At 44.7% G+C, this 21,588-nt stretch overlaps 1 protein-coding gene and 1 non-coding gene across 2 annotated transcripts in view; one reads left to right on the top strand and one right to left on the bottom strand.

Annotated features, from left to right (window-relative positions):
• The window catches only part of MnM (myomesin and myosin binding protein), a 51,308-nt gene extending 29,720 nt beyond the window's left edge, over window positions 1-21,588 (bottom strand). The window contains exons 1-5 of the mRNA XM_037412359.2: window positions 21,450-21,588; window positions 19,206-19,436; window positions 17,837-18,145; window positions 12,029-12,195; window positions 7,782-7,932 (exon numbers count right to left, since the gene is read on the bottom strand). Coding sequence (XP_037268256.2) covers window positions 7,782-7,932; window positions 12,029-12,195; window positions 17,837-18,145; window positions 19,206-19,356 — 778 coding nt within the window. The 5' untranslated portion in view covers window positions 19,357-19,436; window positions 21,450-21,588. The remainder of the gene's footprint in view (window positions 1-7,781; window positions 7,933-12,028; window positions 12,196-17,836; window positions 18,146-19,205; window positions 19,437-21,449) is intronic.
• TRNAP-UGG (transfer RNA proline (anticodon UGG)) lies at window positions 9,806-9,877 on the top strand. Its single transcript has one exon. It is a non-coding gene; the product is annotated as a tRNA-Pro (tRNA).

Here is a 21,588-nt window from a genome sequence, read left to right as displayed (position 1 = left end):
CTTTAACGTCCCAAAACCACCATATGATTACGAGAGACGCACATAGTGGAAGGCTCAGGAAATTTCGACCACCTGGAGTTCTTTAACGTGCACCCAAATCTGAGCACACTGGCCTACAGCATTTCCGCCTGTATAGGAAATGCAGCCGCCGCCGCTGGAATTCGATCCCGTGACCTGCGGGTCAGTAGCCGAGTACCTTAGCCGCTAGACCACCATGGCGGGGCTGCCGGTTGAGAGCAAGCCTACAACCTTCGGATGACTTGTGGGATGCCCTACTAATTGAGCTGCAGTGGCAGTCGCCCTTCCGAATGCTTTGTCGAGTATTTTATAGCATGTAGAAGGAGGAAGACGAAGTGATTCTTTGTAGAACACATCTTGCTCGTCTTAGTGCTTTTATGGAATTTTCGATGCAGTGGTGGGGTGTATTGCCCCGTGCGTTGCGGTAATGGATGTACATTCTCAAGAGGTGACGTCCGACTCCGGTTCGACCACGGCCACTACCTCGAGGAAGCGAGGAAACACATCCAGCGAGAGCGATGACACTGAGCTGTACTCCGCATCCTGCGGCGAGTCCTCAGACGACGGCTTTCAGCCTGTCCTGCACCGCGAGGCCAAGCGACGGATCGTCAATCCATCGTCGGTGTCAAGTACGGCAACCGTGAAACAGCGCCTCAGCGATGGCCCCATTCCATCCTGTTCGTGCCAAATAACGCTACAGAAAGTCTGCGTGTTCTGAACAGGCAAGCACGTTCGCTCTATTTTGAGAACACCGTACCGAACTAGATCAAAGACTTACGGCTAAATACAAAAATAAACATCTAGACTATCGATGTGCTGCACCCGTGTGCAACGAGCATATTGCAACACGTAACACAACTGGGAAACATTGCAGTTCGGTCCATTATACCAGCCAATGGTGCGACCACATCAGGAGTCATTTACGATATTAACACGGCAATCCGAAAAGCAAACCTTCCAATACTTATAAAACCAGCGAGTCAGGACAACGTCAATGTTAGCGTTGGACGCCTTCGTAACACACGTTGCGTGACAATAACGTTCAAAGTTACTGTCTTGCCGCCTACGTGACGGTTGGCCACTTTCGTCAACAAGTTCAACCGTTTATTCCTAAACCTGTGCAAGGCTTCAACTGCCAAAAGATCGACCGTGTAAAGGGTGTTTGCAGGAGCTCCACAGCGTGCCCCCGGTGCGCCGAACCACACGCGGAAGACAACTGTAGCGCAACCACACTGAAATGTCCTAACTGCCAGGTTGCTCACAAGGCTTCTTCCAAAGAATGTCCGCAAATAAAGAAAAACATTTTCTATTCCTAAGCAAACTATACAAGACAGCTCAACCCACAAAAAAAGTCACTGAGAAATTTTGGTGAAGATGACGTCGCCATCGAAGGTATTCACGTCGGACAGCGCCAACTTCACGCAGTAAGTCGATGCATCAAGAAAAATCGCCAGCTGCCGTTTCAGCACGGCAAACGCAGACGTTGAAAAAGAGCAAAGGGTAAAATCAGTCTCTACAGAATAGTGGCCGCCACTTACGCGTACACAGTGCGCAGAAGAGCTGCAGCAGAAACCGTATTTTTCAGAGCAAGCAGCGCCGATGGAGGACTTGCGGAACACAGTTCAGCAATGGATAGCTCTTCTGCGACCCTTAATTACCGCAATTCGCTTATTGTTAAGCAACATGCACACAACGTCAGCAAGAATTGCATTGCAATTACTGGATGCTTTGAGTCCAGTACTGGCAGCGTTTGAATAAATAATGGCTCACCAGCCACTGTCTTTCAGAGAAGAGGTCCGAAAGGCAGCGATTTTTCAATGGAATGTCCGGTGATTGAGATCACGCATCGCCGATTTCCGTCGGTTCATGTACACCTATAAGTTGCCCATCATTGTCATCTGCGAGCCAAATTTGCCGAACGAAATCAGACTTTCTGGTTATGAGTCACTCATGTCGTCTGCAACTACGGACAATAGCAAAGTTCTGATGTTTATTCGCTGCAACCTCACCTAGATTCATCATCCGGTGTCACCTCATGCCGACAATCAATATATATGTATAACAGTGAAGAAGAGAGTTACCATCCCGGTTGTGGGTGCGTGCCTACCTCCCTCCGTCAAGCCGTATCGACCATACAAGACTACAAGGTATCCTGTCAGCAACTTCTCACCCATGCATTATAATCGGCGACTTCAACGTTCATCATACGATCTGGTGAAGTTCGAAGACCATTGTTAAAGGGAGAAAGTTGGTGTCCTTCGCCTCCAACAACGAACTCATTTTGCTACATGATGGTAGTCCAACGTTTCTGCGTGACTCAAAGTATAGCAGCTGCCTTGACCGGGCCTTTGTCCTACGAGGCCTCGTCAGAAGTGCACGTGATGCTGCTCGCAAATAAACTCCGACCGTACACAGGGCTACAGCCTGCACGCAGACCTAGCTACTGATAGCAGCAGTAGCAAAGTTTCATGCGCTGACAAGGCTTCGTTTTATTTTTTTTTCGTTGAGGGTGTGAACAGTCAGGCATGCTGAGTAGTTACCAGACATTGAAACGCATGGAGGTGACCACACTCGCACTTACGTCAAATTTGAAGCATTTTCCCATGTTAAGATACGCGATACTGTTCAAAGAGTGGACTGGTTGAAATTTCAGTCGCTCGTGGAAGAGCAATGTCAAGCAAACAGATCCCTTGACATGGAGGAGATAATAAAAAGCACAATACACGACACCCTCGAGTATTCTCACATGCTCTCCCTAAGTAATAGAATTTGACATCGAGTAAGAACGACTTCGAGCAATCCGACGGCGTGCTGAACGAAGATATACCGACGCATAGAGGCAATGGAAGACTTACGGATCGCTCGACGTATACAGCAGAAGATTCGGCGCCGGATAGATAAAGTCGAGTCACAACGTTGGACTGCTTTTTGTGACTCACTTGACCCACGAAAACCTTTATCACAATTGTGGAAGACGGTACGTCGTCTCCGCCCAAAACCCACTCAGTGATCACCATTCAGAGCTCTCGCACTTTCTGAACAGAAACGCGTCACTGACGTAGCAGAAGACATCTGTGCCAGATTATCTGGGCCACTCGCAGTGCTTAATAGCATAATTCCTTCGTCCAACGGTCCACAAACACTGGATTCCCGCATAAATATGCCCCCTTTCCATCATTGAGCTCAGCGTAATCTAGCTTTGTGTGGACCCACGTCGGTACCAGGGCCTGATAGAATTTCTTATAGAGCCCTGTGTCATCTGAGCGAACGCGCGAGAATCCCGCTCCTGGAGTTGTACGATGAATCCTGGCAAGATGGGACGCTCCCGACAAGCTGGAAGACAAGTCGCCTAGTTCCACATCTGAAGCCAGGCAAGTCACCAATGGAGCTCTCATCCTATTACCCGATCGCATTGGCCAGTTGTGTAGGCAAAGGGATGGAGAGGATGATCTTGGGACGCATGGAGTGGTACTTGGAATGCAACAACATCTACCCAGATGTCATGGCACAATTCCGGCGTGGTCGATCATCGATTGACAACGTAGTGGACCTGGTCACTTAGGTCCAACACGAGAAAGGCCGTAAGCGTTTCTGCGCATCTTTGTTGCTAGACGTCAATGGGGCGTACGACAACGTTACGCATGAAGCAGTTCTCAACGCTCTCGAAAATGTAGGAGTAAGTGGTCGGATATATCGATGTATACGTCATGTATACGTCAATTCATGTATACGTTAATGTATACGTCATGTATACGTCGATGTATACGTCAATTTGTCAATTGCACAGATGCTTTGTGAGCACTGAAGACATTCAAACCTCTCCAGATTGCAGCCACCATGGCGCCCCCAGGGTAGCGTACTCAGCCCTGTGCTGTTCAATTTTACGCTAATTGCTCTTACTGAGCATCTGCCAATCACAGTCAATGTACGCAGGTGATATCTGCGTTTGGGCATCGGCTGTACCACGCCTGCAGTTGCGAAGGAGAATAAAAAAACTGCCACTGAAACGTTACGTTACCTCCGAAATCGAGGCTTGAAAATTTCTTCTTAGAAATGCGCCCTCGTAGCTTTTACACGCAAGTCTATGAATAAGTACACCATAAGTATTAATGATCCCGGCTGTGGCGGCTGCATTTCCGATGGAGGCGGAAATGTTGTAGGCCTGTGTGCTCAGCTTTGGATGCACGTTAAAGAACCACAGGTGGTCGAAATTTCCAGATCCCTCTACTATGGCGTCTCTCATAATCATATGATGGTTTTGGGACGTTAAACCCCACATATCAATCAATCAAAGTTTTTGGGCGTCGTAAGTGACAGGAATCTATCATGGAGTGATCACGTTTCGTGCATAAAGAATTGCTAATAAACATCTGTAATTTACTGAAGGTCTTTGCAGGGAAGACTTGGGGAATGTCACCCACTGCAATGCTACAGCTGTACAGGATACCGTTTCTCGCTTTCCTGTGGTACAGCTTACCGGCATTGACCAATGCAAGCAAAACAAACCTAGCAACACTACAGAGTGTTCAGTCCCAGGCACTCAAGTTTTGCCTCGGCTTGCCTCGTAGTGCGTCGGCAATGGCTTCTATGAAAATCACTGGTGACCACCTCATCATGATACGCATTGACGTTGAGACACTCAGGACACATATAAAGCATATTGCTCGGACACCCTGCCACCACCTAGCCTATTTACCAGCAGACAGACCACGTGTGTCATTTTGACAAACGGCAACCACATATCGTGATTCTTTGCCAACATGCTTCACACCCGCCGCCAGGCCTTCGACTCCTTCTTGGTGCCTGACTCAGGCTAGCATCAGGCTAACTATGCCTGGCATCCAGCAAAAAAAAAGTATGTCGTCACCCACTCTTAGGCAGCTTGCTCTGCTTTTGTTATACGAGACATATGAGGCTGTATACGCGCAAACACCGGTGGCCCTGTTATACAGAAGAGTTCAAGGGCATCATTTGTTATACCAATAAAAGACACAACAAGGAAATTCAAAACCTCCCACATTACGACATAAACGGGAGCGGAGCTCACAGCTCTTCGTGCCGCATTACAATTCATCAGCGATAAACAGCCACAAAATAGGCAGTTTTCAGTGACTCAAAGGTGGCACTGTAATCCCTTCTATCACCTTTACGCCACGACCCGTACGAACAACTGGTATTCGAGATTGTAGAAAAAACTCACCATTTTCATGAGAAAAGACATAAAATAGCATTTCAATGGCTTTAAAGTCATTGTGGAATAATTGGAAATGAACAGGTTGGTCGAGCTGCCCGTTCTGCCCATACTGAAAGCGATCAAATATCAATTCCGCTCTCGAGAACTGATGCTGCACGGAAACTCAGCATGCTTGCTCGCAAGCGCACCACGTCGCAATGGAACAAGTCACTTTTCACCCGTGCACGATTATGTACCTTAGACCTAACTCTCTGTCTTCGAATTCCTCAGGAACTTCGCCGACGAGACGCTACTATGCTGTGCAGATTATGGTAAGGTGTCGCATTTACCAATGCGTACGCGTTCCGTATAATTATGGCCGACACAGCTGCATGCGATCATTGCGGCAGTGACAGAACAACTTGGCACATTCTGTGTGAATGCCCACAATACTGCTCGCAGGGACAGTCACTCTACAATACACTAGACGAACTGGATAACCAGACTATTTCGGAAGAAAGAATTCTGCGCTACTGACAGGACTTTATGTCGCAGAAGAAGGCTGTGAAGGTGCTCCTGCGCTTCTTGCGTTCAACCGGCCTGTCCAAACGACTGTGATCGGAACACCCTGCATGTGTGCGCATGTGAATTATTTTTCTAATTTATTTTATATCTCTCTATCTCTACCCTCTTTCCGACCCTCATTTCCCCACCCATGTACCGGGTAGCAAACCAGTTCTTCTAGGTCAACCTCACTGTCTCTTCCTTTTATTTATTTCTCTCTCTCTCTCTTTGCATGTACACCTAGAAAGGCTTAAGATTGCGAGTGTGGGACATTTTGTTTTGCCATTTGGCGTCTCGTAGCATGTGTTCTTTTTTTAACAAGCTGGTAGGTGACCAATCAACACTCGCATTCTACCTGGAGGAATTCTGCACGACAATTCATCGGAGAAATTGAGAACCCGATAGCAACCACTCGCGCTTTAATCCGAGGAAAGCACTGAAATTAACATTTGTAACTACGGTCATCGGATGACACCATGTTCTTGAATTTTTTAATCTGCACGGAGGAGCTATAGGCGCATGTTTTGTACATGTATGTAATAAGCTATGTTCGCGCACGTGCTGTGTAGCCACTAAAAATACGTGCTACTCTTATGTAAATGGTCCTACTTCGGGATACAAGAATATTCACTATGTTGTTTCGCACTTGTTTTATGTATGTGTCTGTCCGTACGCAGCAGGCGTGTAATCAGAAACGTTTTAGAGGTGAGGGGTGGAATCGTTAATTTCGAGAGGCGCGCCCCCTCAAAATGGTCATTTTATTGCTTTTTCTGCCATGACGGAAAAACATTTCGGAAGAAGGGGGGGGGGGGCACAGGCCTGGTGTTCCATTCGCTGGCTACGCCCCTTAACTTCGCAATAAGCTTTAGAGTGCCAAAGAACAATTTCAGAAAGCCCTTTCTTCACGGCATTTACGTGCACGTGCAACTGCGTAGATACAAATATCCAGACAAAACAGGGCTTGCAAATACTGACCTTATGTACAGATTTCTGGGGTAAACCTCAAGCCCTATGTTCTTCGCATCCTTCAAATTGCTAGCCTCATAAAATAGGGTTCAGTTTCTTATTTTAACTGTAAAGCTGTAGCTGAACTGTAACTGAACTGTAACAGGGCATTAACTTGTTGCTATCGAGAATGAAAAGAAATAAGTGACAGTTGTTTACGAGAGCATATCGAGGTCATTCAGAAAATTTGCCCTAATACACGTGGGTTCAGGTGGTATAAACAACATTTGCTGGTCTAGTTGGTAAACTTACGCCCAATATAGCTTGCAGCACAAGAACACGTGAATTCACGAACTTGAGGATTGTGGATGGCTTCCAATAGTTTCTATGTTCACAGCTGAACGATGTTCTGTCACTAGTAGATGATGTCCGATAAAAAATATTATTTAGTTTTTTGTGTAATGGGAGGTTGAAGGGGAGCAATTCTTGTTGGCAAGATATTAGACAATATTTAAAGGAAATTGACGCAAGGACCAGAAGTGCAAACATAACACGTGCACTAACTTTTCAACAAAATGGTTTAATATAAAAACAATTCTATCGAAAAAAAGTATGCACTTCTGTGCGCATCTCCTGTAAAACTCAGAATGATTATTAAATAAAAACGCTTCGCTGCGCATGAGATCCGGCTGTAGCGTATGAGCACTACCACAGTATATATTCGTCGTGCTTCGGTCGAACTAAGCCATTTCAATGGAAGTTAGCCCACTTGCTGTGTTCTATTTTCTCGTATTTGTGTAACTTCGCTCTAAATATTGCCTAAGGCAAGTTCACGCCATGTGCAATCTTTGAGCCCGTGAAGCCACGCATTACTATGTTGTATATCGAGCTGAGCGTGTCGTGTACGTGCCTACTTTAATACGCAATGCGTGCAACCACCACAAAATGGACATGACAAATAAGATGAGGTGTATGTTGAACACACGACATTTCGTTTAGATAAGTGCTATGGTTATTTCGCGTGGTCAAGTCGTGCAAGCATATTTTCGTAGCAACCCTCCTGCTACAATAGACGACTCACCAGGCGGCCGAACAATCTTGGTTCCCTCAGGTGTCTCCAGGGGCTCGCTGACGCCAACCTCGTTCCATGCGTAGATACGAACCAAGTACTCGTGGCCTTCCTCCAAGTCCTGGATTTGAGTCTTCAAGGTTGGAGCGTTCACTTGACTGACCTGCGAAAGCAGTGCTTTGTGCTTTGGTGTATATGTGTTACAGCTGTACATCCCACGTTCATGAAGCAACTGTTTTACCTTTCCGAGCATCAGTTTTTGGGCTTGCCGAGAAACTGTCGGTCCCAATATTGAAGTAGGCTGGATAGGACTAAAAAACGACGTTATAACTAAAATAGTCGCTGACAGACAGTGTGAGAAGTTGCTACCTGGATGGGACAATAGAGCGCTGGCTTGCCCTTCAAACAAAAGAAGAATGCACTATGGTTTCCCTTTGAACAACAGCTAATTATTATCATTTTCAGATATGTTTGTGGTAAGTTTTTCCCTGCAGACTTCGGCAAATTACTTTTTTTTTAAATGCGAAGCACTTGCATTTTAGGTGTGAAGCAATTGAAAGGCTATGCTTGCCGACATCCTTTGTCGTCACGGTATATCATGTAGTCATGGCCTGTCATAAAGGTAACGTCCCTGGATGATGTCATCCTATCATGGCTTCGTGACGACACGCGGTCGGCAAAATTTGTAACGCAATCACGACGTGATGATGACGTGGTGAAGGACCTTAGAGTCTCGGCTTGTTGGCGTAAAATGTCGGCACGGTGTGTCATGTACTTATGATTCATCATAAAAAAGGGTATGTGCTACAAAATATGTGCAAATACCACTACCCGCCATCGGTCCACTAAAAATGAAGAAGGAAACAGTTGTTCCAATAAATTTCTGACGACGTTAGCGGAACTGAAATGCCCTTTCCTTCATGCCATCGGGAACACAAACTGGACACAAAGTGAACAAGATGATGATGAAGAAGAAAGGGCGGAAAGAAGAACAGGAAGAATATAAATATACTGCATGTTTAGCCCCTTCCCAAGTTTCATGTTATTGGAGCTGAAACGGCTTTTTCTACATGCTTCGCTTCTCTCCTGTTTTTTTTTAATATTACTGATTTGCAGCGTGATCAAAATGGCACTTACTCTGCATAGAGAGAGTAACTTTTTTTTTCCAAAATGTGCGGTTCCTTGTACTTCTGAAGCGGAATTACTACACTGGATCATAAGATCAGTACTATCCTTTGCAATATCTCTTGCCAAGATTAAAATGAGCACCCAGCAGTAATTCTCGACAAAAGTACAACCTTTCTCATCTAACAAATTTTTTTGTATGGTCAAAGGAAGAAAATAGAATGGGTTTGATCAGCAGCGCTAAGTTCCCGAAAAGCGCATTGTGGTGATCATTATTTAAAGTGATGTAGATGAAGACACTATTTCACAATACACACAGAAAAAACAATGATATATCTCTTCGGAAACGTCAGCCTGCAAGTTTTAGATAAAAAAGTAATGGCAAAGTATCTTTTTTTTACTTATAGCTGTTATACGAATTGAATTGCTTCAAAGCCAGCATTTACTTTCCTAACTATCCTAGACGCCCACAAACTTCTTCAAATATGGGTCGCTTATTTCAGATTACAGAAAATTGTTCTAGGCAGATGGCTGACGGGAGTTGTGGTTTTACATGTCAACTACAACCAAATTTTCTGAGAGAATAAAAAAAACTTCATAATAAATCTTTACAAATCCCATCCGTAAAAGGTATAAGATATGTTCGACTTGAGCTAAAACATACTTCACAGCGTAAAGCTCGTCTTTGATATCGTTTGTCGCCGTATTTCTGAAGCACGCATGGGTTGATTAGAAAACCCATTCTGTTAGCCGCGGCGTGCTATGAATACAAAGAGGCTGGCGGTCGCTGGTATCCTGGTGACATTGAATACCAATGAGTATTGAAAAAACACACAAAAAGAGAACTTCATACTTTCTCAGCAGGTGTTTCTCTTAAGCTGCGCAGGCTATAGCATCCGTAATTCTACATCGGCTCGTTGGTCTAGGGGTATGATTCTCGCTTTGGGTGCGAGAGGTCCCGGGTTCAAATCCCGGACGGGCCCATTTTTTTTTAAAGCAATGCACTAAATTACGCAGTTTTATTTATTTACTTGAAGAGCTATAATAACGTGCAATACTCAAGCGAAAGACATGCTTCCCGAAAATAGGAGTGATGTTTGGGTCATGCACAGTGCTGTTGTGAGATTAACCAAAAATGTTTTCAAGTAGAAAGAAGAAAAATAAAAACTATATGTAACGCTCTTCCTTTGAGTTTTTCCCAGTTTTCTTTAGCAAACTTTCTACAAAAACAAGAATGGAGCATAAATGCCAGCAACTATATGGGCAGCAAGAGTGAGAAATTATTTTTGGGAGGTTTTTGGTGGGGCCTTCTTCGTTTCAAGATACCCTCTACGTTTGACAGTTAGAAACATAGCATTTCGCCTTTTAGGGTTCGAAAAGACCAAAAGACGAAAAACAGAGAAGTGGCACACACAACTGTCGAAGCCTGTCAAATTGGCATCCACGGAGACAATTGCATTAGCATACCATCGCTCTTAGGATGCCGAAGGAAGTAAAGCTTCTTACCGCACTGATGTTAGCCCCTTCATTTTTTTTCGATACTAATGTTGTTTGGTGTTTGTCACAATCTTGAGTTGCGCATGCCCACCTGGTTTCCCTATAGGAGAGGATTGCTTTTAAAAATGGAACCATCTCATAACCGTGTGTAGATGCGAAGCAGCGGGCGCTAACGGTTACACTGGCGGCGACGTTCGCGCTGGGGCTAATCGCGGCGTTGCGCAGGAGAGAAACCTGGGAAGTGCAAAGCACCCGGTGATAGATCGGTGTTACCTACTGAAAAAGTGCCGATTGCTATTAACTGACAATTTGAGACAGATGACTTCGATTGGATACAGAAGCTTGCAGTCCGGTTTTAGTTACCGTACACGTTGGGAATTATAGGGGCGAAGCTCCTTATGGCGGGGGTCTGTCGCTCCTCCTCCTCCATATGTATGTATGTATGTATGCCCGCTCTAGAGTGGGTATACGGTACACAGCACATACCCGCTCTAGAGCGGGTATGTGCCACTGCCACAGGAGTTGTGAGATGGGAGATGGCGGTATTGGAGTGTTCACTAGATGGACGCATGGACGGATGCACGGACGGACGGAAGGACAGACAGACTTGCAGACGGATGGACAGATGGATGGATGCGTGGACGTACGAACGGATGCACGCACGAACGAATGGACGGACGCACGGACAAACGGACTGACGCATGGATTGACGCACGGATGGTCTCGCGGACGGACGGAAGCAAGAACGAACGGACGGATGGAAGCACGGACGGGCTGACGGACGCTTCGCTCCACTCATCATCATTCACTCCGTGGATATGCTGTGTTTTTGTTGTTGTTGTTGTTTAAGAACGCCAGGAGAAATTTCACACCGGCACTACCTTGGAGGTCAGAGCCAATTGGCTATATATACAGGGTGGCCAGTGAACGGTTGTGCAGCGCAAGCAGTCGGTTTTTTCAATCAAGAAACTCGCCAGCCGACGCTGCCTGCGTCGGCGTTGCGAGGCGAGAGATGGGGGAGCGTAGGAAAGGAAAGATGGGGAGAGTAGCTCATGGGAAATGTGGTGTAAGCGCCGCTGGGATCAACATTTAGAGGGGAGAGAGGACGAGCAAGCGAAGGTGAGCAGACGTTCCTGCATCAGCGTTGCGAGGTGAGGGGAGCAGACACGCATGCAAAGTAAGGTTCGTCATGCGGCACACCGTATCGAGCTTGACCCTAAGCTGCTTCGCATCTAATTAAGTACAGTAGAAAGTCGAGTCATTTTATATGCCACTTCCCTCATCGGTGTTGTGTTTTTCGGTCGGTGGAAACCCCTAAAAGTGCATGCCGGCTGACCCAGGTGGCAAATTTATAGCAGTTGAATTCCCAAAGGTTATGCTAAAGGAGACGATTGTCTCCAAGTATGCTATCATTTTTCTGTTTGTTATATGAGAACCGTTGCTGTTGCTCGTAATCTCCATTTCGGTTGTGTTAGGCAAGGAAGTCCATTATTCGCAGTAATTACGCAGGGCGACGCACATAACGAGCAGCTCCTCAGCTGACAAGCTTTATCTCGATCTCAGGAAAAGCTAAACAGTTCACGTTCGACAACCGAACAGCTCCGCTAGAAATAGCATACCATGATGTGACCAATTACCTCCATCCAGAGTGTCCTGCGCGGTTCCTTCACTGCAACCACGTATCCTAGAACGGGACGGCCACCGTCATACAGGGGCGCCGTCCATTTGACGTCCATCGAGAATGGTCCCGTTACAACCACGAGCAGAGGAGTCGAGGGCGGATCGGGTCGCTCGGCTGCTTGAGCTGAAAGTGGCCCCAAGGTGAGATTACAATTCTGCTGCACCATTTTCATTGCCGGGAAGAAGTGTGCTCAAACAATCGCGTCAGGGGCGCGTAACGCTGTGATTATTTAGCAGAGTTCATAACAAAGAAGCTCTTATCAAATATTTCCTTCTTCATACCGCACTAAAAAAACTATTATAATCATAATTGGCTTGTGTGACTTTCTGGGCTGACGTACTTGAAGACCACGCAACCAAGATCTCCCGAGTCATTCCCCTCTCCCCAGAAATGGGCCGTCCAGCAGGCCCACGAAGTGGCCGCCAGGTACTCCCTGTCGGTCCCTACGTGGGAGACGCCCGCTACGCGCTAAGCGCGTCCTGCAGGACTGAAATAAAGTTTTTTCATTCCATCATAATCGGGTATGTGCCACAGAAATCAGGTTATTTACACTACTCAATACTTCTATTAAAAAAGAAGGTTGCAGTTAGTCCCAGAAATGGCTGCGAAGTGACGCCGGCTAGCCGAAGACACCGAGTACGTATGGAATGACAGAATATTTGTGAAAGTGAAAGAAAACGGCAACTGCGAGAAGACCCCGAAGTGACTGAAGGCCTAAGCCAGTGACGACGTGCCTGTAGATCTATGTGGGATGCGATAGGTTGGTTTTAGCGCGAGGTTCTGTCTCGGGAGTTTCCACATCCACGTAGCGTGTGGTGACTGTCTGTGGTTTAACTCGAACCCGTCCCCGCTGGGAATAGACATAACCTGACGTCACCTAGGTAAAGCCTAGCAACGACCTATAAGAAACCTAGAAACAGGCTGCATTCCTTAGCTAAGGCTCGGAAACAACCTAAAAGCAACCAGATAGGTCTTAGAATAGTACCGTTTCGCTTTTATCAGGGCCTGCGCGGCTTATCGGAAGCTTCGCCACTTCTTTTTATATGCATAATCCATTTTTTCATTTTTTCTCTGTGTTTGTACAGCGCGCTTCCTTTGCCAATCTAACAGACTTTTACCGAGTAAACGTGAACTCTTCGCCGTCTAACTGTGGGGTGTCTCTGAAAGCAAGAGGCAGTCAAGTTCTCAGATACATCGGCCACATGTCATACGGCACTGCCAGTTGTCAGAATCTCGAACAAATGCTTATAAGTTACTTCTTGTTTCAAATGGTATTGACACTTATTGTAAAGCTGATGTGACCTGTGATGAAAAAAAGAGTAAATAATGGGGCAGCCATTGAACAGTAGAAGATGGAATAAACCACCTTTGATTGATTGATTGATTGATTGATTGATTGATTGATCAATGGTCCCTTTATGCTGGCGCAAACAACTATGGGGGATCGGCCATGAAACGAGTGGTGCCTTGTAAATAAATAATAAGTAATAGATAGTTTTGAAATCATTTGTTATATTATTCCACAATAAAAAGGGAAAAAGAAACACCAATATTTTTCGTGAATATATTTGATTTTGATAGACGACCTTGCGTGGCTGTACTATAGTGACGTCTGTCACCACGATATTCTTGTCTGCATATATCAGCGAAAAATTTCGCGGCCTTTACTGGAGTGAAGTTATTATACCTTATTTTGAACGAGATAATGAACTGGAGCAGCTTCGGAAAGCGCAGACCAATTGACTCGGGAATGCGTATCATGCAAAGTAGAAGTAGTTATGGAAAGCCGCCCATAATGTTGGCATATTCAGGAAATTAAGCATTACTTTTAATTCTGAAAATATACTTTCCCTTGGGGCTTCTTCTCTGGCCCACAGCAACAGGAGCGTCTGCATAGCAGTTTGCGAATTTCTTAGACACAAGAAAGTTTGTCAGGTTTTTACTAATGAAATTCTAGTTCTTTGGGATTCTGATTTATTTATTTTTTTCAACAAATAGTTCCATGTCTACTTTATTTGTAGGTAACCTCATGATTGTTCAATTTTATATTCCCTAGATGACTGAAAATTTTTTTCTTCATCAAAGTTTGAAATTCTTTTTTCCTATTACATTAACCGCCAGTTTAATGGCCAATCTCTCGCAGCGGGTACAAGCCACAACATAGGTACAAGCAAGCGAGCAAGCGGTGTTTCGGGACCACTAGATTGCTAACGGAGATGATGAAGTTTGAATATCGCGCCAGGCATGCGTTGTGGTGTGCGTCGCCTTCGCATGGTGGCAGCACGAGGTCTAAGTAAAAAAAGTTTGTCGGAGTGGCCCACGGAGGTTATACAGTGGCCGTTGTTGCACGCATGCACTCCAAGATTGTAACGCACTACCCGCCATCTCTGAGACCTGGATTGTCGTCATGCGGTAGCAATTGCTTTTAATAGAGGGCGCTAGTATGCGTTTTCTTGTTCCATTAGGCGTGCATCTGGATTATTGACACCCTGCTGAGTAAAAAAGTATGCAAATAAAAACAGCTCTCAGTCACTGCAGTCGCTTTACTCAGAAAAGTTTATGGTATTATTATTATTATTATTATTATTATTATTATTATTATTATTATTAAAAGAATGGCAGCAAGCATCCCCTTACAGCTAAATCTAATGAGATCTTATAATGCATCTAACGGTGAAATACAAATGGAGTGAAATAAAGATGATGGCGGTAATGAGTTGCCATCTTCTCGAGGCGAATAGGTACACATTGCCGAGTGCCAAGTTGGGTACCCCTGCGATACTTAGGTGGGGCAGGCAGGCCATAAATATTTTTCCTATCTTTTATTCTTCTCGTTTATTCTTTCCAAGCAACCCAAATTTATTGTCTTCTTTAGAAAACAGGCGACTTCATGCATGAATATGTTTAATTTTACTCTGTAAGTAGCCCTGAAATTTTTGCCAATTTCTGATAAGGGCTGGCCTCTCTGTGGAATTACGAGGTCATCACCAACAACACGGATCGGAGCGCGTATGCTGAAAATAAAAAAACGTGTTTTCTACGTGCGTGCACGTTGGTTTCATAAACGGAACACAATTACTTTCATAAATGGAACACGGTCGCGATTGCCTTACACTCTGCATAACAGAGTAAAAACAAACTTCAGAGACCTACATTAATTGCTTTCAGCTACTAAGAGTGCCCTTATGAAAACTACATATATTCTACAGAGAAAAATAAAAAAAAACTGCTATGTGAAGTATACTTATAGTATCTTTGCGAATTAAGCTAAAGTTTTAAGTCAACAACCCGTTGACTACTTACTATGTTCGCGGAAATTGTGACTCTTCTCTTTGAGCGATATCTCAGACTGACGTCACCGTTTTTAAACATGTGGCGGAGGTCCATCAGAAGGTGCGCAATATATATATATATATATATATATATATATATATATATATATATATATATATATATATATATATATATAGTGGGAGTAATAATTCAATGGGCCAGTTAGTCTTCGTGAAAGTATGGGATATGGCACAACGGGAGCGTTGTCAACAAGGATAAATATATTTATTTCCCAACAGTCTCGGGAGGGGTCCTCCCTTCATCAGGGGATGAGTTATACTGACATGAACTTCCAAACTTCGTTGCTGCCGCGTCCCTCTCGCCTTGAAAGCTGTTTGCGAGAGTGAGACAGAACTAAAAAAAGAAAGAAAAAAAAGAGAAGAAAAAAGACGAAAAGAAAGAAGAAAGAAAGTAAAGAAACAAAGTAAAAAAGAGGAAGAACCACTATCAGCACTGAGAACGAAACCAACTGTCCGTGTACGTCCACATCCGGTTCTTATCACGTGTTGGTCAGTTCTCGACGTGTCGGGCACCCAAGATTGTCGCCGCGGTGACGGGAGGGGTCCGTGACGGCGTGCGTAAAGAAAGGGTTTCCCCTTAATGGGTCGGTCGGCTCTTTACCTTTAATCTTCGTCCATTCCTCTTGAAAACCCTTTATTTACGCACGCCGTCACGGACCCCTCCCGCCACCGCGGTGACAATCTTGGGTGGCCCGACACACGTCGAGAACTGACCAGCACGTGATAAGAACCGGATGTGGACGTACACGGACAGTTGGTTTCGTTCTCAGTGTTGACAGTGGTTCTTCCTCTTTTTTACTTTCGTTTCTTTCTTCTTTTTTCCGTCTTTTTTTCTTTCCTTTTTTTCTTTATTCCTTTTTTTAGTTCCCTCTCACTCTCGCAAACATCTTTCAAGGCAGCAACGAAGTTTGGAAGTTCATGTCAGTATAACTCATCCCCTGATGAAGGGAGGACCCCTCCCGAAACTGTTGGGAAATAAATATATTTATCCTTGTTGACAACGTTCCCGTTGTGCCATATCCCATACCTCTCTCTCTCTATATATATATTATAAGCTTTCATACCGCCAAAGCTCTCGAAAGCTTCAGTGCGAGAATTCTCACAGTAAGGTTCTGCATTGCAGCTTGGTCGTATTATTTACTTGGCCGGTTTTTTCTACATATTTACGTGAGTTATAATATCGTAAACATTTGTTGCCATGTTGTTTTTCTGCTGATCGCGTATGTGCCTGGCTTTACTCATGAACATCGAATATATTTGACGAAGATCACCAATGATGTGATGAAGAAGCGGCTTCAATATAAATTCCCAAAGAATAATTAAAGATAAGCGAAATATCAATGGGACATGTCCCGTTTATAACTTGTACAGGTGTTACTTGTGTGCGTGCATTTAGCTTGCACTAAGAGCCTTCATTTTATTATCCTGTAACATAATCTGGCAATAAATTGCGTGCTGTCCACGGCATGTTTATGATGTTTATTCTTCAGAACGATATTTCATTAAGGGAATGAAACAATGCAAACAAGTACACTTGTCGCCTTGTGTGGCACATACGTCTCCTCCGGAGCATACCCTAGCTGCTTCACATATGATCGACAAATTTTTACCTGCAGTGTGATGAAGTTTGGTAATATACACTGGGGACTCGTAACATAAACTAATTTTTTTATAGGCAATTAGGAAAGCCTCCTGAGTCAAGTAATGACTGAACGCTGTCATCACGACTCATTATTCTTGTATAAATTCAAGTCGTTACTGCTTAATGCAATGTTTATCAACTAATAAAGGTGCTGTCTGCTAACTTTCTCCTGTTTGAGTTTTCTCCATTAGATTAAAGTAAGTGTAGCTTGTTACAGCCACAAATGTTCATTACGCGTTGTTACTTACTGTTTGAAATCTTTCATTTTTGAAGTGCGTATGAGTGTTGACAAAGAAAGCGAATATTTATTCAGCTTCGCTTGGCGGACACTGACGAAACAGCAAAGCTGGCGGCTTAGAAATGAAGCCTTCGCTTCACCAAATATTTTAGCTGGTTGAGAGGGATTTTAATGCAGTGGGGCTGAATGAAGTGAAATGAAGCGGGAATAAAGTGGACAAATGACGTGAGAGGACTGGCGGGAGTAGAAATAGTGGGCGTAGTGGTGATTTGCGGGCTTCGCGATTAGTAGGAGCGTTGTGTTGGTGGCGCATATACGTAGTGGGATTTACTGGCCTACTGTGGCACATATCCGTTTACAATCCATGACAGGCCTCGGGCATAATTAAGGACAGCTTCACCGTCGCAATGTTTTGACATTGCATTGCATGCCGCTAATTCGCAGTTAACAGTTAGGCTTAAACCACCAGCACCACATGGGCCAACCACAATTATGTAATCACGTCCGATAGCCCATCCTTTATATACTTACGCTCGTCTTCACGCAGCTTCACAGGTCGATCCGTCTCAAAAACTGTGGCGAGACCCATGGAACTCCTGGCCAACACTCTAAACCAGTGTTCGGAACGCAAGTCCAGATCACGAATGACGTAGCTGGTAATGTCGGCATCCAGAATGACAACAGGCACCCAGTCTTGGTCAGAGGGGTCGCGCTTCTCGACGATGTACGACAGGGCACGTACAACGTCCCGTGCCGGTGGTCCCCAGTTTAGTGTTACGGTGTCTGGCGGTATCACGGTGATACCCCAAGGTTCGTCGTCGGTGTCGGTTATCCCAGAGTCTGCAGAAATCATAATAGGAGAAACGCATTTTCGTAAAGTAGATTCTTTTACATTTTGTTGAGCGCTTCAATATTCATAGTATACAATCTTCACCCAGAAAAAAGTATAAAAAAGCATCATTGCGTAGCCACAGATTGGTAGCAAGCACCAAGGTCGGGCTAGATGTCATTATTCCACAGCTTCTGCAAGCACAAAAGACACGTATCACGGACGAAGAACGCAGAGAAAGCGCTTGTAATTTGTTCTTCATCCGTGATACGCGTATTTGTGCTTGCAGAAGCTATGGAGCAGATTACCAATTTTGTGTTCGTCAGTAGAAATTCTCGCGTAATTATAAACCAGTATTCTCGTGCAGTAACATAGCTCATCCTTCTCTACAATGCTCATATGTCAAACAAAGTCCATTTGTACGGTAGCTTGAGAGCGCGAATGTAAGACATTATCTTTTCGGAGGCCAACCGATGTTTCTGAGTAACAACTGTTAAAAAAATAACGATTTCACCCTGTCCTGGAGAAGGATTGCTTCCTGTTTTACATACAACACAATGCAATGTGCACGCTTCAGGGGTATTTGAACAGAATGCTTCGCAGAAATCCCAAACCAAAATGAATTGTTGCCACAGTACGATTCTATATATGGAAAGCCACGATAAATGAAGCCCCAGTACGAAAATGAAAAATCTAGCATATATACTCTTAGTTCTCATGTCACGCGCGCACCATATGTTCTCGGAGACTTAAAGCGACGCGTCCGGAATACCTGCCTCCTTGGATTCGCTAATAGTCAATGTCAAGCAAAATTTTTCCGAAAAGTGCATTTGTTTTGATATATTCTGCTTTTTCCTCCCATTCATATGGGATGCGTTCATATGATAGAAGGCTTGCTCTCAAAGGAGGAGTCAGCAAATCAGATGTGCAGGTGAGATCAAGAAGCTTGTGGGAATAACGCAGCCACATGAACCCCAGTACCGGGTTAATTGGCGAAACGTGGAAGAAGCACGTGTCCTGCAGCGGGCTAGTAAGACTGAGCGTGATGACGATGACGATTTCCCATCGTACCGTGCAAGTCAGCCGACGACGACGGTTCGGAGTGGTCCGCCATGTCAGATTTCTCGTCTTCTAAGCTCCCGTCGGAGGAGGATACGTCTACGGGACCGTTCTTTGTCAGTTGCATATTGTCGTGTCGTGCCCTCGAAGCCCAGATGCCCATCCAGCAGCCACAGGAAGCCGCATCAGCACTCCGATGTCGTTGCGCCTCGCATCGTATCTACTGCGTTCTCTACAATGGTCCTGTAGGATGAAAAAAAAAACAGCACTTTACGTCAATCCAGTGATCATATGGCGGCAAAGGTTTTTCTAAATATGCACAAAAACTGCCAAGCATTGTGTACAGTGGTTCAGTTGAGAAAAGTGCCTCCAGAGGCCACTGCAGAAGCTGGAATCGCGCGAGCGTTGCCCGCAGAAGTAACGAGGCACACTCGAGAAGGCATTGAAGAACCGTTTTCTTCTCGCTCCCCGTTTGCGCCCCCAAGCGTTGTAATCAAAAACTTTGTTAGCACCGTGAGCTGCTCTGGCACACCTCGAAAGGAGGAGATGTGGGCTTTGCAAGCAAAAAAAAAATTAAGGCCGACAAGAACGACTGAGAAACTAACTTAGTTTTAGCTACACAGTGGAGTCACATAAAGAATGCTTCACAGCCAATCTAAAACCGGGAGTCACTTTTGATGCCCCCTTTCTCTGCTTTTCAATTAAGGTCTACATATGCTAAAATGGTTCCTAAATTGAGGCAGCTTTCATAGGCTGTCTGGTAAAATTTTCAGGCGGCCTGTGAATGTATACGTGATTTGTGAAACATTATTAGAATTATGCCTAATTATAATCATTATATAATGGCTTCTTATATCGGAAACCAAGAACCATTTTGAACATCATGTTTAGTTGGTGAAATATTTTTTTTCTGTGTGTATGCTTCCATTCAGTTACGGTGCAACGTTTGGGCAGAATTCGAACACGGTAATATCTGAAGTACCACTCCCGGCATCTCAATAACAATCAATGAGTGCGGTGACGCTCTTGGATCCGGCACCTTCTACAGTACTCTGTTTTCTTAATCTAACCTCACCAATTGAACGTCATAACTTGTCACTTCTTTTGAAAGCTTATGTCGTGTAGGGAGGTCTCTTCTGTTCCAGCACACCTCGGTTTTGTGTACTTCACCGGTATTCAGGCTCAAAACTTGAGAGTTTCTCTCTTTTTTTTTATCTTCATGAACTGTAGAAGTCGGTGCTTAGAGTACCTTTAAGATATCTGTGTAGTGTTTAAAGAAACCAATCGTGCATTTATTACAATAAAGTGGAAGGTGCAGTATGAAGAAGAGGAAAGAGAGCCACATTAAAATAAATATAAAAAGAAAGACGGAGATAATTCGGAAAGGTCTTCTCAAATCCCTCGCTGCCTTGAACGCATACAGATACACACAAAGCACAGTACGAGAGCACTTGCAGACGAATTTCGTCTCCATAAGTTCGGGCGGAGACGACCCAGAATGAAATGGGACGACGCGACTTCCGGGATATTGCTCCGAAAACCGTGCCCTCACTGGTTTGCATCGCAAGCGTTCCACATCGCCTGACATTCGGTGCTTTCAGAATATACATTGCAGATAACCAACAATGCGACGTGTCCACGCCAACGAACCCGTGTTTTTTTTCTTGATTTTATTCAAAAGGCGCTCGTGATGGCGACGTTCAAACTTGGCTGTCAGCGGAGCACGCACTCTCCAGAGCGCCAGCCAGGAAACAGGAAACCAGTTAGCGTAGACATTTTTACTTTCTTCCCCCCCCCCTTTTTTTTTTGCCTGACAAGGTATAGAAATTAGATGCGCGTGCACTGAGTACCCTGACTGCTACCGGAAGTTGAACTGGCATATAATTACAGGTTCCACGTCGTCGCACATGTTGATTCATCATTTCTGCAAATTATGATATTTAGATATTAGGGCTGCCACACACTTAACGATAGTATACTGAAATTTTAGCTGAGTATACCATGTTTTATAATAATGCTAACGTAGTATCGGGTTAAATTGTTCAGAAGCTGACCTATGTGCCTGTATTGACGAGAAATGTTTATCTTTACCACTCAGCGAAACCAGGACAGCCTGCGGATTCTTCGGTGCCTAGCGTCGAATTCTCAAGATGTCTCTCGTATTGGTTAGCCGCAAGTATATACCGCGAAAAAAAAAAAACGTTGTCCAGAAGTGTTGTCCAGTAAGAAAAGGATGCAGAGCAAAAGGTGACTTACCCCGCGGTTGAGCCGGCGTCTCCGGGTCACATAAAAAAAAGAAACAATTTCCAGCCCGGCCGAGTCGGGGACGAACCATGTGTTTGGGGCGTGGACTGTGACGCAACGAATCACGTGGGTTCCGAAACGCGAGCGACGT

The sequence above is a fragment of the Rhipicephalus microplus genome, chromosome 1 (genome assembly GCF_043290135.1).
Source record: "Rhipicephalus microplus isolate Deutch F79 chromosome 1, USDA_Rmic, whole genome shotgun sequence".
NCBI lineage: Eukaryota > Metazoa > Arthropoda > Arachnida > Ixodida > Ixodidae > Rhipicephalus > Rhipicephalus microplus.
This window is presented reverse-complemented; position numbering and strand designations above follow the sequence as displayed.